General features: G+C 51.9%; 1 protein-coding gene, 1 non-coding gene and 1 pseudogene across 2 annotated transcripts; all 3 read right to left on the bottom strand.

Annotated features, from left to right (window-relative positions):
• Positions 1-776: 776 nt before the first annotated feature.
• LTC4S (leukotriene C4 synthase) lies at positions 777-3,783 on the bottom strand. Its single transcript, XM_070414153.1, has 5 exons — positions 3,638-3,783; positions 1,602-1,701; positions 1,434-1,504; positions 1,273-1,354; positions 777-1,023 (listed from the first exon to the last, which is right to left on the bottom strand). The coding sequence occupies exons 1-5, from the start codon at positions 3,693-3,695 to the stop codon at positions 882-884; spliced, it is 453 nt and encodes a 150-aa protein (XP_070270254.1). The 5' UTR covers positions 3,696-3,783; the 3' UTR covers positions 777-881.
• Positions 3,784-4,630: 847 nt separating this feature from the next.
• On the bottom strand, positions 4,631-7,259 carry LOC139011537 (coatomer subunit beta' pseudogene; annotated as a pseudogene).
• Positions 7,260-9,919: 2,660 nt separating this feature from the next.
• On the bottom strand, positions 9,920-10,054 carry LOC139011973 (U4 spliceosomal RNA). The gene has a single exon (XR_011471766.1). It is a non-coding gene; the product is annotated as a U4 spliceosomal RNA (small nuclear RNA).
• Between the last annotated feature and the right edge of the window lie 6,017 nt (positions 10,055-16,071).

Below are 16,071 nucleotides of genomic sequence, written 5' to 3'. Positions count from 1 at the left end.
AGGTGGGGGCCGCGCGGAACCTGGGCCCTGGCCTTCAGAAAGCTGCCCCCTCCCACAGGGCCTCCAAGCGCGCCCCTAGCTTCCTGCATCCACCCCGACTGCTGCGGTGGGGCCTCTCAAACCCAAGGCACCCCCGCCCCGTTCCCCCTTCAAGGGCCTCGGCCCTGGCCCTGCCCTCCGCCACTCTGCCAAGGCCTCCATCACTCCCCACCTTTCTGACACATTGTGGGGACTCCCGCCCACTTCGGGGCCTTTGCACACATCGTCACCTGCTTGCAAAGCTCCTCCCGAGACTGGACTAAAAGTCACTCTTGAGGGACGTTATTGGCGACCTGCAGGTCCTCCCCAGTCGTCCCTCAAGGCACCCCGACTTCTGAAAGCGCCTACCACGTTCGCCACCCACCTCCGCCCCCGCCGCCCCCCCCCCCCCCCCCCCCCCCGCGCTCGGAGGCAGGGTGCCCTGAAAACCCACACTGTTCTAGACACCGGGGACCCAGTGCTGGCGAGAAAGGGTCCCTGATGTCTGGTGTAAAGGCCCGGGAACAGGAATAGGGCGCTGACCGCAGGAGGAGCCATGGGGTGAGCCTCGGGGAGACGGCGCCCTGGGCTGGGAGAGGACGGACCTAAGGCCGGATGGCGGCCCTGCTTGAGGGGGCGGGGGGGGGGGGGGCGCGGGGGCGCTTCCCTTCCTCGGCCGGCCCCCCCCCCCCCCCAGGAAGCCCACTCGACTGACTGCTACACGGAGAGCGACCATGACCGACAGAGAGCCTTCGGGGTCTGGTCGCGAGCACTTTAATTAGAGACTGGGGTGGGGGTCCCCTCCCCCCGCCCTCCAGGCGGCCCGGCTCCGGTCCAGCTCCGCAGGTCCCGCGTCCTCGGTCTCAGGCCCAGGGCAGCAGCGTCCGGAGCCGCCCCACGAGTGCGGCGCGCAGGGAGGCGGGGAGGAAGTGGGCGAGCAGGCCGAGCGCCGCCAGCGCCACCAGCAGCCACAGGGCGCGCGCGCTCGTGTACAGCGGGGCCAGCCTGCGGGCGGGGTGCGGGGGCGGGGCCTGGAGGAAGCCCCTCCCCTCCCTCGGCCCCGCCCCGCCCACCAGTCACGCCCCTCCCACCAGTCCCGCCCCCAGCGTGGCCACGCCCCCCGTCTCGCGGCACGCCCCGCCCACCAGTCCCGCCCCACCCACCAGCCTGGCTCCCCAAAAAGGTCCCGCCCCCCGCCGGTGGCCGAGCCGTGGTGACCCCGCCCACCCGCTGCCTTTCCCTTCCGGTTCTCACCTTTGCTGCGCGGAGCGCGCGTAGCCCTGAAAGTAGCGGAGGCGCGCGAACAGGTAGACGAGGCCACACAGGGCCGCCGCACCTGGGGGCCGGCGGGCGGGGTCAGCGCACCGGGCGGGGGACCCCGGGCTCCAGCGCGCGCCCCTGCCCCGCGCCCAGACCTTCGTGGAAGAAGATGCCGGCTACCCAGAGGGTGGCGAGGAACAGGGGGAAATACTCGCTGCAGTTCACCCTGCGGAGGGCGGGGCGGCGTGAGGCGTCGCCGGGCCTGCGACCCTGCCCGCCCCGGCGCGCGCGCCCCTCGCCCGGGCCCTGCCGCCGCGTCTTACTGGGCTCGGTAGACGCGCTCGAACTCGGGGGGGCCGGTGGTGAGCGGCGGCGACACGCGGAAGGCCCTGCGTGCATAGATCACCTGCAGGGAGAAGTAGGCTGGGGCGAAGGGGGTGGGAGTCAGGTCTGTCCCTTCGGCGCCGGCCGCCTCCCGAGACCCCGCCTCCCAGCGGCCTCGCACCTTTCTCTTCCACTTCAGCCTCCCCACTGAACTCAGGGCTCCTCTTGAAAGCCCTCGGCAGGGGACCTCCACCCCCAGTCTTCTCTGGGCTTGCCCTGTGTCCCTGACCTCCATGGGAAGGTCAGGGTGCGGCCTGGGCACCCTGTGAGTGTAGGGGAGGGGGGTGCCAATCCCTGGGACACCTGCCGTGGGCAGGCCCTTTGGACTTTCCTGCTAAATCATTTGACTTGCAAAATGCAGGCAAATGCCCAGCTACCCGTCCCCCCTCTAGACATGGACCTTGCCTTTCGGTCCCTACACAGGGAGTGCCACCACGGCCTAAGGCAGAGCTGGCTGCGTCCTTCCAGGTGCAGGGCAGCAGCACCCTGTGGCTAACAGCCCCGCCCCCACCTGCAGAGCCTCCTGACGCTGCCCAGCCTGAGTTCCTGGGCCTCCAAACTGTAGCAATGGCCTCCCGTCTCAGTGTCTCTGTGCAGACACTCTGGACCCTGACCTAAATCTGACAGACACGCTCCCTACCTCCGGTGGTGGCAGCTGGGACTCTTCTAGTCCAACGCCAGACCCCAAGAGCTCTGCCACCCTTCATTCCAGCACGGGTGGGTGGGCTTGCCCTAGGGGGTCTGAGTGTGGAGGGGACCCCAGGCCAGGCCCTTACCACACACAGCCCCAATGCTGGGTGTCCCCAACTAAATTACTGCACCCTTGGCGCCAGGCCCTATGCAGACATCTCATCCCAAGGGCACTGTGGTACCAGGGTGGCATCTGGAGGAAGCCCTGCAGCTATGTGAACAGGGGCTGAGGGCCAAGCTTGCTGATGTGGCTGGAAATGGAGGCTGCATGGACCCTTCAGGCCCCTCCCCCGGCTGTGCATCCTCCCAACCCATCCACGGTGGTGTCCTCAGCAGAGGGGGTATCTGGCCCAGGAATGTGTCCTCTAGGCCCGTGGTCGGCAAACCGCGGCTCGCGAACCACATGCAGCTCTTTGGCCCCTTGAGTGTGGCTCTTCCACAGAATACCACGTGCGGGCGTGCACGTACAGTGTGATTGAAACTTCGTGGCCCATGCGCAGAAGTAGGTATTTTGTGGAAGAGCCACATTCAAGGAACCAAAGAGCCGTGTGGCTTGCGAGCCGCGGTTTGCTGAGCCGCAGTTTGCCCACCACTGCTCTAGGCTAAGTCTGAGACCGGCACCAAGCCGGCACCTTTTGGGGCCCAAGGGAGCAAGTTCTAACCCTGTCCAGCTCCATGTGATCCCAGCATGGAGAGGGTGCCTTTGAAGGCGAGGCCAGGGGATGGGCTCTCGTGCTGGGACACCCAGAGAGGGGTCGGCTGGAGCGGGTAGGGGCCAGCTGGAGCGGGCTGCACCAGGCCCATGGTTGTCCCACATCGGTACCCAGCACCAGAGCACCCATTCATCCTGGCGCGCACACACACTCAGGTCCCACAGCCCAGCACAGCTGGATGCCCATCCGCTCCCTGGAAGCCTCATTCCTACTCCGGGTTCTTATGCTGGTTGAGGAGTCACCACCTCGGTCATCCCTCAGGGCCTTTTCCCATTTCACTGCCCCTGTCAGCCTTGGTCCCTGCCGGGTTTCACCGTTCATCCTGCAGACACCCCTCAGGGCTGCCCCTCCCCATCTGGGAAACTACAAGGCCCTCAGCCCTGGGGCATCCCAGCTCCTGTAGTCGTCGGTCAGTGGGGTCAAGAGAGCTTGGACACCAGACTCCGGGCTGGGGGCCCCACCTCCGGCCCTCATCTGGGCCTGGCCCCCCAGTGCCTCCCCAGGACCTGCAGGGCAGAAGGCAGGCTGCAGGGTCTGAAGCCCACCCACCTCCCACACAGGAGCCAGCTCACCTTGCAGTAGAACTCCCAGGAGGGTCACAGTGGCCAGAAGAGCCACCTCGTCCTTCATGGTGATGCTGGTGGCTCAGTCGGGCCGGCTGGTGTGTCAGAGGGCTCGCAGCAGAGTTTATCAGCCCCTGCCTGGCGGCTGCTCAGAGGCTGGCCCAAGAGAGGAAGAGTGGCTGGCTCTCCCGCCCCTTTGCAATGGAGGGCAAAGGGCAGGGGCGTGGCTACGGCCAGAGAGGGGCAGGGAGCCTGGTCAAACTGAGCAGGCGGAAACCAGGGTCACATGAGCCTGGGCAGGAGAGAGCAGCTGGCTGGGGTAGCCTGGCCACTTCCAGTTTTTCTAGTCCCTGTGCTGACAGAACTTAAGCTGTCCGCCCAGGTGTGCTCCAGCCTAGGTGTCATCCGTGTCATCCCTGTGTTCCCCAGGCCCTGCACCCTCAGCAGGTTCCTGATGGCCCTCGAGCCTCCCCTTGTCCTAGGTCTGGCTTCAGGAAACCAGAGCTACCACCACTAAGCACTCTGGGTTCTTTATGCTCGTTGAGGGGTCATCATCTAAGCACCCAGCCCACACTGGGCACAGCCAAGTGCTCGCTTTCTCCCAGGAAGCCTGATGCCGCCAGCCTCAGCTGCCCGGCTCCAGGTGCCCGGGCAACGCTGAAGGCTGCCTGGCCGGCCTGGCGGGGTGGCTCAGCCCACTCAGGATGGCCGAACTCATCCTCTCAGGGCCTCTGACCCCACACAATCGCCTGCTGTTCTGTCTGCCCAGCAGCCCTCCTTCCTAAGACCCTGACCGTCTCCATACTTGGTCCTGTGGTCTGGGCAGAGCTGCCCCCACTCCTCTGAGACCTGTGGGAAGGACACATGAGCCAAAACTGACTGTAGAGCCAAGATGGTGAGACGCAGCTCTAGAAGCTTCCTTAGAACTGAGAGAGTTCAGAGTGAGGAGGGAGATTGCTGAAGGCCATTGATAGCCACACACCAGCGTGAGGAGGCTGGAGCCTACACAGGGCCACCATGACCGAGAGGGGGCTCGTCCTGGCACCCTGAGGCCACCTTGCCTGGACTGCCCCCCGGCTGTAAGAGCCCCTTCTCCTTTAGGCTCACACCGCTGGGAAGGGGGTTTTGGTCAGTGGTGGCAGCATCCAGACTGATACACAAGCACAGGCAGGAGCCGGTGAGGCCACAGGCAAGCACTGGCCAGGCGGTGGGAGGGACAAGGGCCGGGCAGCTGGGTCTCTGGAGCAACTGCTGCTGCTGCAGGTCCTGGCCACCAGGAGGATGGCACCCCTCAGCCTCCACACCTTGCACCCACCTGGCCTCCTTTCTTGCTGCCCCAAGCCCAGGTTCCAGCCTGAGGGCTGTGGTGCCTGCTGGGTTTCCCAAGAACCCCTTTTACCCTCATTACCTGGCCAACACCAACCAGCCATTCTGCCCCCCCTCCCCCCCAGCCACACCCCAACCAGCTGCTCCCCAGCTGGGAGCGCTGCAAGCACCTCAAGGGCAGGGATGGGTCTCCAAGTCTGTGCTCACTGTGGGCCAGGTCTGACCCATAGGAGCTCAGTGACAGGGCATGGCTGATAGATGCTTAGAAACAAACGAAAGCACCAGGGAAGGGATGCCAGATGCACCCTCCAGCCCTCTAGCTGCCCACTCAGCCCTCTTCCTCCCTGAAACCTGCCCCTGACGGGTAGGACACATGCTGGCGGAAGGCCTGTGCCCCGGGCATGTCCATGTGCAGTGCGTGCCCGTCGGTCCGCTTGTTGCACGCCTGTGTGTCTCTCGGGGGTCCCAGTGCTTGGGAGTGTATTACAGCTCATCTGTGGCCCGAGTGTGTGTCTCTGGGTGCCTGCAGGTGTCCAGGCCTCTTCTCTGCCAAGCTCTTGTTTCCTCTGAGGCCTAAACATCCTCCCTTCGGAGCTCATCCCCTTCTGCCTGGGCGGCAGGAAGCTGACTAACAGCAGCAGCTTCTGAGGAAGTCCCTGGTCTCAGCCCCTGGAGCCCTCCCCAAGCCCTTGGTCTGAGCTCGCCCAGCCTCCCAGGTCCCGGCCTGGGCTGAGTCTGCTCAGGAAAAGAGGTCCAGCCCAAGGCCCTCCAGACAATGGCCACCCCGCCCCCACCCTCCTGGGCAGCCCTGGTGGTGCCGGCATCAGGAGGAAAGTGAAAAAGCCTCTACATGGCCCCGAGGAACCTTCTGGAAGCTGAGCTCACCAGGGACCTTTTGAGGAGTGGAAAGGCCAGCAGAACCATTATGTTGAAAATAAATCACAACTTTGGTATGATAGACCACAAGCAGTGCATAATAACCCTACTAAAAAAGAAAAATACTTATTTTGAAATTGTTTTCTTTCAAAAAGTTGCAAAAATAGTATAGTTAGCACATACCTTTCATCCAGCTTCCTCTAATATTAAAATCTTATATAACCATATTTTCATTATGTAAACTAAGAAATTAGCATTGATACAGATCTTATTAGCCATTTTACAGATCTTATTCAAGTATCACCAATTGTCCCACTAAATTAGTACAAAGACCTCAAAAACATGCTAAGTGTGCCAGACACAAAAGACCATGTGTCCTGTGGATCTGTGGATACTGTAAGAGCTTGTCGCTTGAAGCCCTGCTTTTCCAAAAAATGTGCGACTCTGGTCCTTTGTTCCTTGGGAATGGGGGAAGGACTTTATCCGCCATGCTGAAGTCCCTCCGCATGACAGCCGTCTGGTGACCAGGAGTGGGCAGCTGACGATGTTCAGTTCTTTATCCCCCAGATAAAGCCTGTTGTCTTTAGGAACATAGCCCAGGAGATAACATCGTTCTGTCCAAGTGGGCAATGGTGACTATTTCTGCTCCAACATAGTAATTTAATCTGTTCACAGAACTTGTGCAAATGAAGCAGTCACCTACCCACAGCCCCGTTTTCACAATTTCCCGAATCTCACCAAGAACCTCAAAGGCAGCTTCAGTGCCATCTTCAGTAACTCCCTCATGTGTTTCCTGTGCAGCCAAGACTTCTTCCCGGCAGATACTCAAGGATAAAAAATGACTCTTCGGCGGCAATACAGACTAGCTCTCCAGAGTCAGACCAGAAAATATGTTTGGGCTGAATTTCAATTCTGCGTGTGAGTTCTGTATTGTCCCAGTCATAGAAAGCTAAGCCATTTACAGATCTGACCCCCAATAAGAAGCCTCCATAGATACTTTCAGCTCCAAAATCTGGTTTAAATGATTTTTTTTCCTTAAAGTTTTTAAATATCTTTACGACACTGTTGCTCTCTTATTGCATACTCTGAGGGGTCACGGGCCCACGCAAACTCCTGGGCAGACCCAAAGCTCTTGTTTCTCAAAGCCACTGCTGTGTAGATGATATACTCGCCATCACCACAATCCACAACAAATCGCCCATTAGGATTGTGCTGAATAGTCTGAGGGTATATTTCACAACTGCCCATATCCTTCACTGCCAGTGGCAAGCTTTCTCCATCTTTAATTTCAGCATTGCCCATTGCTTTTAGGTTGGCCTGCTGGACTTCTGAATGCTTGCCCCAAATTATCTTTCAAATTGGCATCCATGGACATGGCAGGTTCCTCCTGACCAAGCTTAACAATGATACTCCTTTTGTCATAGCCCAAAGATTGAATTTATATAAAATTCCCGAAAAGGCAAAGTAATAGAGACAGAAGACAGGTAAATGGCAGCCTGGGCTGTGAGTATGAGGGCTCTGATGGGGTGATGAGAATGTTCTAGAGCTGGTTTGTGGTGATATTTGCACAACTCAGTAAATTTACTAAAAAATTATTGAATTTTTACACTTAAAATGGGCAGATTTTATGGTATGTAAGCTATCCTATATAATAAAAGCCCAATATGCTAAGTGTCCAGTCGTCCGTTCAACCAATCAAAGTGTAATATGCTAATGATATGCTAAGGCTGCTCAACTACTCTCTGTGACATGCACTGACCACAGGGGGCAGACACTCCAACTGGTAGGTTAGCTTGCTGCTGGGGTCTGGCCGATCGAGACTGAGCGAGACAGGCCAGACACGGCCTGGAGGCCTCCAGCGGTCCCTCCCTGGCTCCGATTCCTCATCCTGGTGGGGTCCCTTGGCCTGGCCTGTGCCCTCTCGCAATCCGGGAACCCTCAGGGGATGTCAGAGAGCCAGTTTCGGCCCGATCCCGCAGGCCAGGCCGAGGGACCCTACTGGTGCACAAATTCGTGCACTGGGCCTCTAGTACCTCAATAAAGTTGTTTTAAAAAATAGTACAAAGACTGCTTGTATATCCTTCCATGGCTCCTACAACTGTTATCATGTTATGTAACATGATTAAAACCAGGAGGGTAGCATTGATCCAAAACTATTAACTAACCTATAGATCTTATCCAGATTTCAACAATTGTCCCATCATGTCCTTTCTGTGGTCCAGGAACCAATCCAAGACCATGTCCTCAGTCTCCTCCAATCGAGGACAATTGGACAGCCTCAGTCTGTCTCTATCTTTCATGACCTTGACCCTGTTGAAGAACACTGGTGAGTTCTGTTATAGATGACCCTCAATTTTGATTGTCTAATATTTTCACATGGTTCCCTGAAGTTTTTCATGTTTGGCAAGAATGCCAAAGAAGCGATGTGTGCCCTTCTTCGTGCATCACATCAGAAGGGACGTGGTATCCACACATCTAATCACAATCCTAAGCTTTCTACACAAGGAAATAACACCCATGATGATGGCACATCATGCTCCAGGCTTAACTCCCCGTCTCCAGCCATGCTCTACCCTGCAGAGTAACCTCGCTGATACACAGCCCTGACCTGGCTTTTCTCAGCCTCATTCCATTCGGGCACCTGGGCCTTCATGCACCCCATGTACTCCCAAGATGCCTGAGCATTCTTCCTTGGCAGCCTTGTCCCTCTCTGTTTTCCTTGTTGGGTTTCTGTCTCTCTGCCCTTACAGGAGTTCTTGGGAAGAGATGACTGCCCTCTGTGTGGTCCTCAGGCCCCGCAGGTAGTAGGTGCCCAAAGAAAGGTCCCTGCGAATGAGCAAATGACAACTATGCAGCCGGCCTAGCTGCTCTCCCTTCCACCTTCCCCTGGAAACCACTAAACTGTCTACTGCGTCCATAGTTTTGCCTTTTCCGGAATGTCATAGTTGGAGTCATACAGTATGTAGCCTTTTCAGATGGGCTTCTTTCACTTAGTAGTTTGCATTTAAGATTCCTCCATCTCTTTTCATGGCTTCATACATCTTTTTTTTTTTTCTCCCCTGGGCTGAATGATATTCCATTGTCTGGATGTACTTCACCTAATGAAGGGCATTTTGGCTGCTTCTGAGTTCTGGCAATTATGAATAAAGTTGCTATAAACGTTTGTGTGCAGGTTTTGTGTGGATGTAAGTTTTCATCTCTTGGGGTAAATACCAAGGACTACAATTGCTGGATCATAATGTAAGACCAAGTTTTGCCAGAATCTGTCAAACTCTTCTAAAGTACCTGTACTATTTTGCGTCCCCACCAGCAGTGAATGAGAATTCCTGTTGCTCCGCACCCTCAATAGCATTTGGTGTTGTCACTGCTCCGGATTTTGGCATTTCTGCAGACTCTCAGTGTTATCTCAGCATTCTTTTCATTCCCTGAGGACATATGATGTGGAGCATCTTCTCATGTGCTAACTTACCATCTGCATGTCTTCGTTGGTGAGATGTGGGTTCATGTTTATTACCCATTTTTAAATAGGGTTGTTGAGTGTTTTTTTATTTTTAAAATATGTTTTTTAATTGATTTTTAAAGAGAGAGGAAGGGAGAGGAATAGAGAGAGAGAGAGAAACATCAGTGAGAGAGAAACTATTGATTGATTTGCCTCCTGCACTGGAGATTGAGCCAGGCATGGTTCATGGGTCAACGGTCAACCACTGAGCCACATCAGCCAGGCTTGTTGAGGTTTTTTGTTTTGTTTTGTTTTAATATATTTTTATTAATTTCAGAGAGGAAGGGAGAGGGAGAGAGAGAGATAGAAACATCAATGGTGAGAGAGAATCATCGATTGGCTGCTTCCTGCATGCTCCCTACTGGGGATCAAGCCCGCATCCTGGGCATGTGCCCTTGACCGGAATCGAAAGTGGGACTCTTCAATTGCAGGCCAATGCTCTATCCACTGAGCTAACCTGGCTAGGGCCAGGCTTGTTGAGTTTTAAGAGTTCTTTGCATATTTTAGATAAGTCCTTTATCAAATATATCTTTTGCAAATGTTTTTCTCTTATCCTGTAGCTTTTCTTCTCATTCTCTTTTTTTTTTCACTCTCCATAGAGACCATCAAAACTTGCCAGTGCTGACTGTATTTGTCACGGCAGGGTATTGGGAAAAGTTTTCAATTAGCAATAATCGTGCCTCGGATAAACCTCATTGGCCACAATACTGCCACTCTGAAAAGCTCTTCTTATTCGTTTGACAGGATCTTTCACAAAGCAGAAATTTTAAACATTTTCATGATGTTCAGCTTATCAAGTATTTATTTTGCCCTGGCCAGTGTTGCTTAGAGGTTGGAGTGCCAACCAGCACACCAAACGGTAGCCAGATCAATCCCTGGTCAAGGGCACGTGCTTGGGTTGCAGGTTCAATCCCCGTGCCCCAAGGGGGCACATGTGGGAGGCAACCAATCGATGTGTCTCCCTCACATCAATGTTTCTCTTTCTCTCCCTCTCCCTCCTTTCAACTCTTTCTAGAAATCAATGGGGAAAATATCCTCCATGAGAATTAACAACAAAAAACCCCACAAGAAAAAGACGATCTTTTCTCCATTATATTGCCTTTCCTCCTTTGTCAGAAATCAGTTGAACCTGGCTGGTATGGCTCAATGGTTGAGTGTCGACCTATTGTACTGGGGGCAGGAACCGCGGCATGGAAAGATTACTGAATGTGTTGGCGGCAGGAACTGCGGCATGGAAAGATTACTGATTGTTTTAAAGAAACAAAGTGTTATGATATGCTCCAGCCAGGAGTGACCCCGGTTTCCTCCTGTTTGTATTAAACTTTTCACCCTGCCAGTTCTAAAGAACAGCTAACAAAATGCTTTTGTGATTTGTACAAATAAAAAGCTTTGCTGTACCCCTAATAGTTACTGCAAGCTGCGAGGCTCCCAGAGGGGGAGGGACACACTGTAGTCAGCTGACCAGCTTAATAAAGGCTCCTAAATTTAAATTCTGAGTCGGTGGTCTATCTCGCTGATTGAACTGATAACACTATGAACCAGGAGGTCATGGTTTGATTCCCAGTCAGGGCACATGCCTGGGTTGCAGGCTCGATCCCCAGTGGCAGCATGTAGGAGGCAGCCGATTAATGATTCTCTCTTACTGATATTTCTATCTCTCTCTCCCGCTCCCTTCCTCTCTAAAATCAATAAAAAATATATTTAAAAAAAGAAAGAAGTCAGTTGGCCCTAACCGGTTTGGCTCAGTGGATAGAGCGTCGGCCTGTGGACTGAAAGGTCCCAGGTTCGATTCTGGTCAAGGGCATGTACCTTGGTTGCGGGCACATCACCAGTAGGGGATGTGCAGGAGGCAGCTGATCAATGCTTCTCTCTCATCGATGTTTCTAACTCTCTATTCCTCTCCCTTCCTCTCTGTAAAAAATCAATAAAATATTTTTTTAAAAGAAAGAAGTCAGTTGATTATATTTACATGGGTCCATTTTGGGGTTCTTTATTCTGTTCCATTAATAAACAAATTGTCTATTTTGCCAGGACCACACTGTTAATTACTGCAACTTTATAGGAAGTGTTAAAGTCACGTGGCATGAATCCTCCAACTTTGTTCTTCTCTTTCAATGTTGTATTGAGTTGGCTATTCTGGGTCTTTTGCCTCTCCATATCAACTTTATTTATTTATTTATTTTTAATATATTTTATTGATTTTTTACAGAGAAGAAGGGAGAGGGATAGAGAGTTAGAAACATCGATGAGAGAGAAACATCGATCAGCTGCCTCCTGCACGCCCCCCAGTGGGGACGTGCCCACAACCAAGGTACATGCTCTTGCCCGGAATTGAACCTGGGACCCTTGAGTCCCCAGGCCGACACTCTATCCACTGAGCCAAACCAGTTCGACTCCATATCATCTTTAGAATAAGTTTGTTTATGTCCCCAAAGTAATTTGCAGGGATTTTTTTTTTTAACTGGAATTGCATTGAATCTATAGATTAAGTTGGGAAGAACTAACATCTTGATGATATTGAGTCTTTCTATCCATGAACATGGAATGTCTCTCCATTTATTTAATTCTTAAATTTCTCTCATTAGAGATTTGAGTGTAGCTTTTTAGTGAGTTTTGAAACCAGTAATTGTGAGTTGTTCAAGTTTGTTCTTCTTGCTGAAGATTGTTTGGATTATTCTGGATTCCTTGAGTTTCCATATAAACTTTAGGATCATCTTATCAATTTCTACAAAGAACCAGCTAGGTTTTTGATATGGATTGTGTTAAATTGTTTATTAATTTGGAAGTATTGCCTTCTCAACAATATTAAATATTCTGATTTGAGCACCTGAGATGTCTTTCCATTTATTAGGTCCTCCTTAATTTATGTCATAACAATGTTTTATAGTTTTCAGAGTATAAGTTTTGCATTTATTTTGTTACATTTTTTTTTCTAAATATTTTATACCTTTTGATACTATTGTAAATAGAAGGGTTTTCTTCTCAGATGTATAGAGAAACACAACAAATTGTGAGTTGATCTTGTATCCTTCAAACTTACTGAATTTGTTTATTAGTTCTATTCATTTTTATTTTATTTTATTTTATTTTAAAATATATTTTATTGATTTTTTACAGAGAGGAAGGGAGAGAGATAGAGAGATAGAAATATCGATGAGAGAGAAACATTGATCAGCTGCCTCCTGCACACCTCCCACTGGGGATGTGCCCGCAACCAAGGTACATGCCCTTGACCAGAATTGAACCTGGGACCCTTCAGTCCGCAGGCTGACGCTCTATCCACTGAGTCAAACCGGTTACGGCAGTTCTATTCATTTTTAATGGATTTGTTAATATTTTCTTCTTTTTCATTCTTTATTGCTTAAATTATTACAAATATCTCCTTTATCCCCCATTGACCTCTCCCTGCCCACTCCACCTCCCAAGTATTTTCTATATACAAACAAGTTCATGTCATCTGCAAATAGAGATAGTTTTACTTATTCTTTTTGCTTCATTTTCATTTTCTTGTGTAATTGCCCTAGCTGGAACCTTCTGATGTGGCAAGAGCCCTTACGTTATTTCTGACCTTCGGGACAAGGCGTTCCGTTTTCACCACTGAGTATGATGTTATCTGTGGGTCTTGTAGATATCTGACATCAGGTTGAGACAGTTCCCCTCTCATCTTAGTTTATTAACTGTTTTTATCATGAAAAGATATTGGATTTTGTTAAATGCTTTTTGTACATCTGTTGAGATGATCATATGCCTTTCATTTTATTACTAGAGGCTGGGTGCACAAACTTCATGCACGGGGAGGGGGGGTTCCTTCAGCCCAGCCTGCATCCTCTCCAATCAGACATCCCTCTCCCAATCTGGGACCACTGGCTCCTAACCACTCACCTTCCTGCCTGCCTGATTGCCCCCTAACCGCTCTGTCTGCCTACCTGATCGCCCCTAACTGCTCCCCTGCTGGCCTGATTGCCCCCAACTGCTCTCCCCTACCTGCCTGATCACCCCTAACTGCCTCTGCCTGTCTGCCTGATTGCCCCTAACCACCTCTGCGTGCCTGCCTGATCACCCCTAACTGCTCCCCTGCTGGCCTGATTGCCCCCAACTGCTTTCCCCTACCTGCCTGATCACCCCTAACTGCCCTCCCCTGCTGGCCTAATCTCACCCCCAATTGCCCTCCCTGCCAGCCTGGTTGACCCCAACTACCTCTGCCTTGGCCCCCACCACCATGGCTTTGTACGGAAGGAAGGTGGATATCCGGAAGATGGCCCGTCGACCCGGTCTAATTAGCATATTACCTTTTTATTAGTATAGATAGATTATATAGGATAGAATTGCTTAAATGGGGGCAGGGGAGCCTTTTTCAGCAGGAGGAGATGCTCTTTGCAGATAAAAATACATAATCCCTATATCTGAACTGATAGCCAGCCATATGCACTATACTGCCAAACCGGTCATTAAAAAATTGAATTTTTAAAAATATATATATTTTATTGATTTTTTACAGAGAGGAAGGGAGAGGGGTAGAGAGTTAGAAACATCGATGAGAGAGAAACACCAATCAGCTGCCTCTTGCATACCCCCCACTGGGGATGTGCCCGCAACCAAGGTATATGCCCTTGACCGCAATCGAACCCGGGACCCTTGAGTCCGCAGGCCGACGCTCTATCCACTGAGCCAAACTGGTCAGGGCAAAAATTGAATTTTTTAACAGCTGTTGTCCTTAAAACCCCTCCTCAGCCCCCACCTTAGGTTCTGCTTCGAAATTCACTGAGGTTAGGCTCTGATTGGTTGGTTTCTATGCCAGTCAGCGTCAAATGCTCCGCCTCCTAGGCAACCATTGGCTCCTCACAGTTCACCCAGATTTGGTTCTGATTGGTTTGTTTCTATGCCAGTCAGCGTCAATAGCTCTGCCTCCTAGGCAGCCATTGGCTCTTCTGGGAAATCCAGAACTGCCCCACCGACAGCTGTCTCTCCAGGCCCATCTCCAGGCCTGACCCTCAGCCTCCACAGCAGCTGCTGATCAGGCTCTCGTTCTCTCTCTCTCTCTCTCTCTCTCTCTCTCTCTCTCTCCCTTGCCAGCAGCCGTGGTGGCTGCTGATCAGGCTCCACCTCTCTCTCTCTCTCTCCGGGCCTTGCCAGCAGCCGCAGCAGCTGCGGATCAGGACCTGCCTCTCTCTCTGGGACTCTCTCTGGGCCTGATCCGCAGCTGCCACAGCAGCGGCGAGGTCATTAGGCCTCCATTCCGGCCTGGGCTGGAGACTAATGACCTCGCTGTGCCCGTCTCACCCAGCCCACCTCCCCCCCCCCCCCCCCCCCGCGCCTGTTGCCAGCCTTGTGGACTGCAGGGGAGGGACTGAGAGGTGCTCCATGCACTTTCTGGTGACTGGTCGTCCATCTGGTCATTTAGGTCGTGACGGCCCTAGGCTGCTATTAGGATAGATAATGGTATATTACATCAATGGATTTTTAAAAATCCTCACCCAAGGATATTTTTCCATTGGTTTTTAGAGAGAGTGGAAGAGAGAAGGAAAAATAGAGAGAAATATCTATCAATGTGAGAGAAACACATTGATTGGTTGCCTCCTGCACAAACCCCGACCAGGAATGGGCCAGGGAGGAGCCTGCAGCCTCCGCAGCAGCTGCTGATCAGGCAGGCGCTCTCTCTCTCTCTCTCTCTCTCTCTCTCTCTCTCTCTTCCCCCCAGCTGCTGCAGAGGCTCCGGTCCAAGGTACATGCCCTTGACCGGAATCAAACCTGGGACCCTTCAGTCTGCAGGCCAACGCTCTATCCACTGTGCCAAACTGATTAGGGCAATGGATTTTTAAATTTTAAACCAACCATGCATTCCTGGTGTAATTCCCACTTGGCCATGATGCGTAATACTTTTTTGTTTTTATTATCTTTTTACATGTTTTTATTGATTTCAGAGAGAGGCAGGAAGAGAGAGATAGAAACATTGATGAGAGAGAAACATTGATCGGCTGCCTCCTGCACGCCTTCCCATTGGGGATTGAGCCACAACCTAGGCATGTGCCCAGACCGGGAATCAAACTCGCAATCTTTTGGTGCATGGATGATGCTCAACCAACTGAGCACAACAGCCAGACTGTATAATCCTTCTATATGCTGGCTGCTGGATTTGATTTGTTAGTAAGTGTTGAGGATTATTAATATTTTTTCTTTAACTCTTTAACATAAACTTTATGTCACCACCATTAAAATAAAGTCAATATCTTGTTTTCATAAATAGAAAACAAGACAATGTAATTAAATTCTGGCTAGATTTTCTTATTTGCTCTGGGCTTCAAACCCATGTTCTGTCACCTCATCATTGTTATTGTTAAAAGCACAGAATAGCCCTAGCCAATTTGGCTCAGTGGATAGAGTGTCAGCCTGCGAACTGAAGGGTCACAGATCCAATTCCAGTCAAGGGCATGTACCTCAGTTACAGGCTCAATCCCCAGCCCTGGTCGGGGCATGTGCAAGAGGCAACCAATCGATGTATCTCTCTCACATCAGTGTTTTTCTCTCTCTGTCTCTCCCGCTCCTTTCCACTCTCTTTGAAAATCAATGAAAAAAATAAAAATAAAAAAGCAGCCCAACCAGCGTGGCTCAGTGGTTGAGCGTTGACCTATGAACCAGGATATCACAGTTTGATTCCCAGTCAGGGCACATGCCCGGGTTTCAGGCTCAATCCCCAGTAGGGGGTGTGCAGGAGACAGCCCATTAATGATTTTCTCTCATCATT

Source organism: Myotis yumanensis, unplaced genomic scaffold (genome assembly GCF_028538775.1).
Source record: "Myotis yumanensis isolate MYYU_CA2020_CCGP unplaced genomic scaffold, mMyoYum1.0.hap1 SCAF_5, whole genome shotgun sequence".
NCBI classification, from domain to species: domain Eukaryota; kingdom Metazoa; phylum Chordata; class Mammalia; order Chiroptera; family Vespertilionidae; genus Myotis; species Myotis yumanensis.
This window is presented reverse-complemented; position numbering and strand designations above follow the sequence as displayed.

Bases quoted from the DNA above. Each gene is read 5' to 3' on its own strand.
- LTC4S (XM_070414153.1), bottom strand. From the start codon at position 3,695: ATGAAGGACGAGGTGGCTCTTCTGGCCACTGTGACCCTCCTGGGAGTT. The intron at 1,702-3,637 runs GTGAGCTGGCTC...CCTTCGCCCCAG, and splicing joins CCTGGGAGTTCTACTGCAAG to CCTACTTCTCCCTGCAGGTG. The intron at 1,024-1,272 runs GTGAGAACCGGA...CCCCGCCCGCAG, and splicing joins GCGCGCTCCGCGCAGCAAAG to GCTGGCCCCGCTGTACACGA.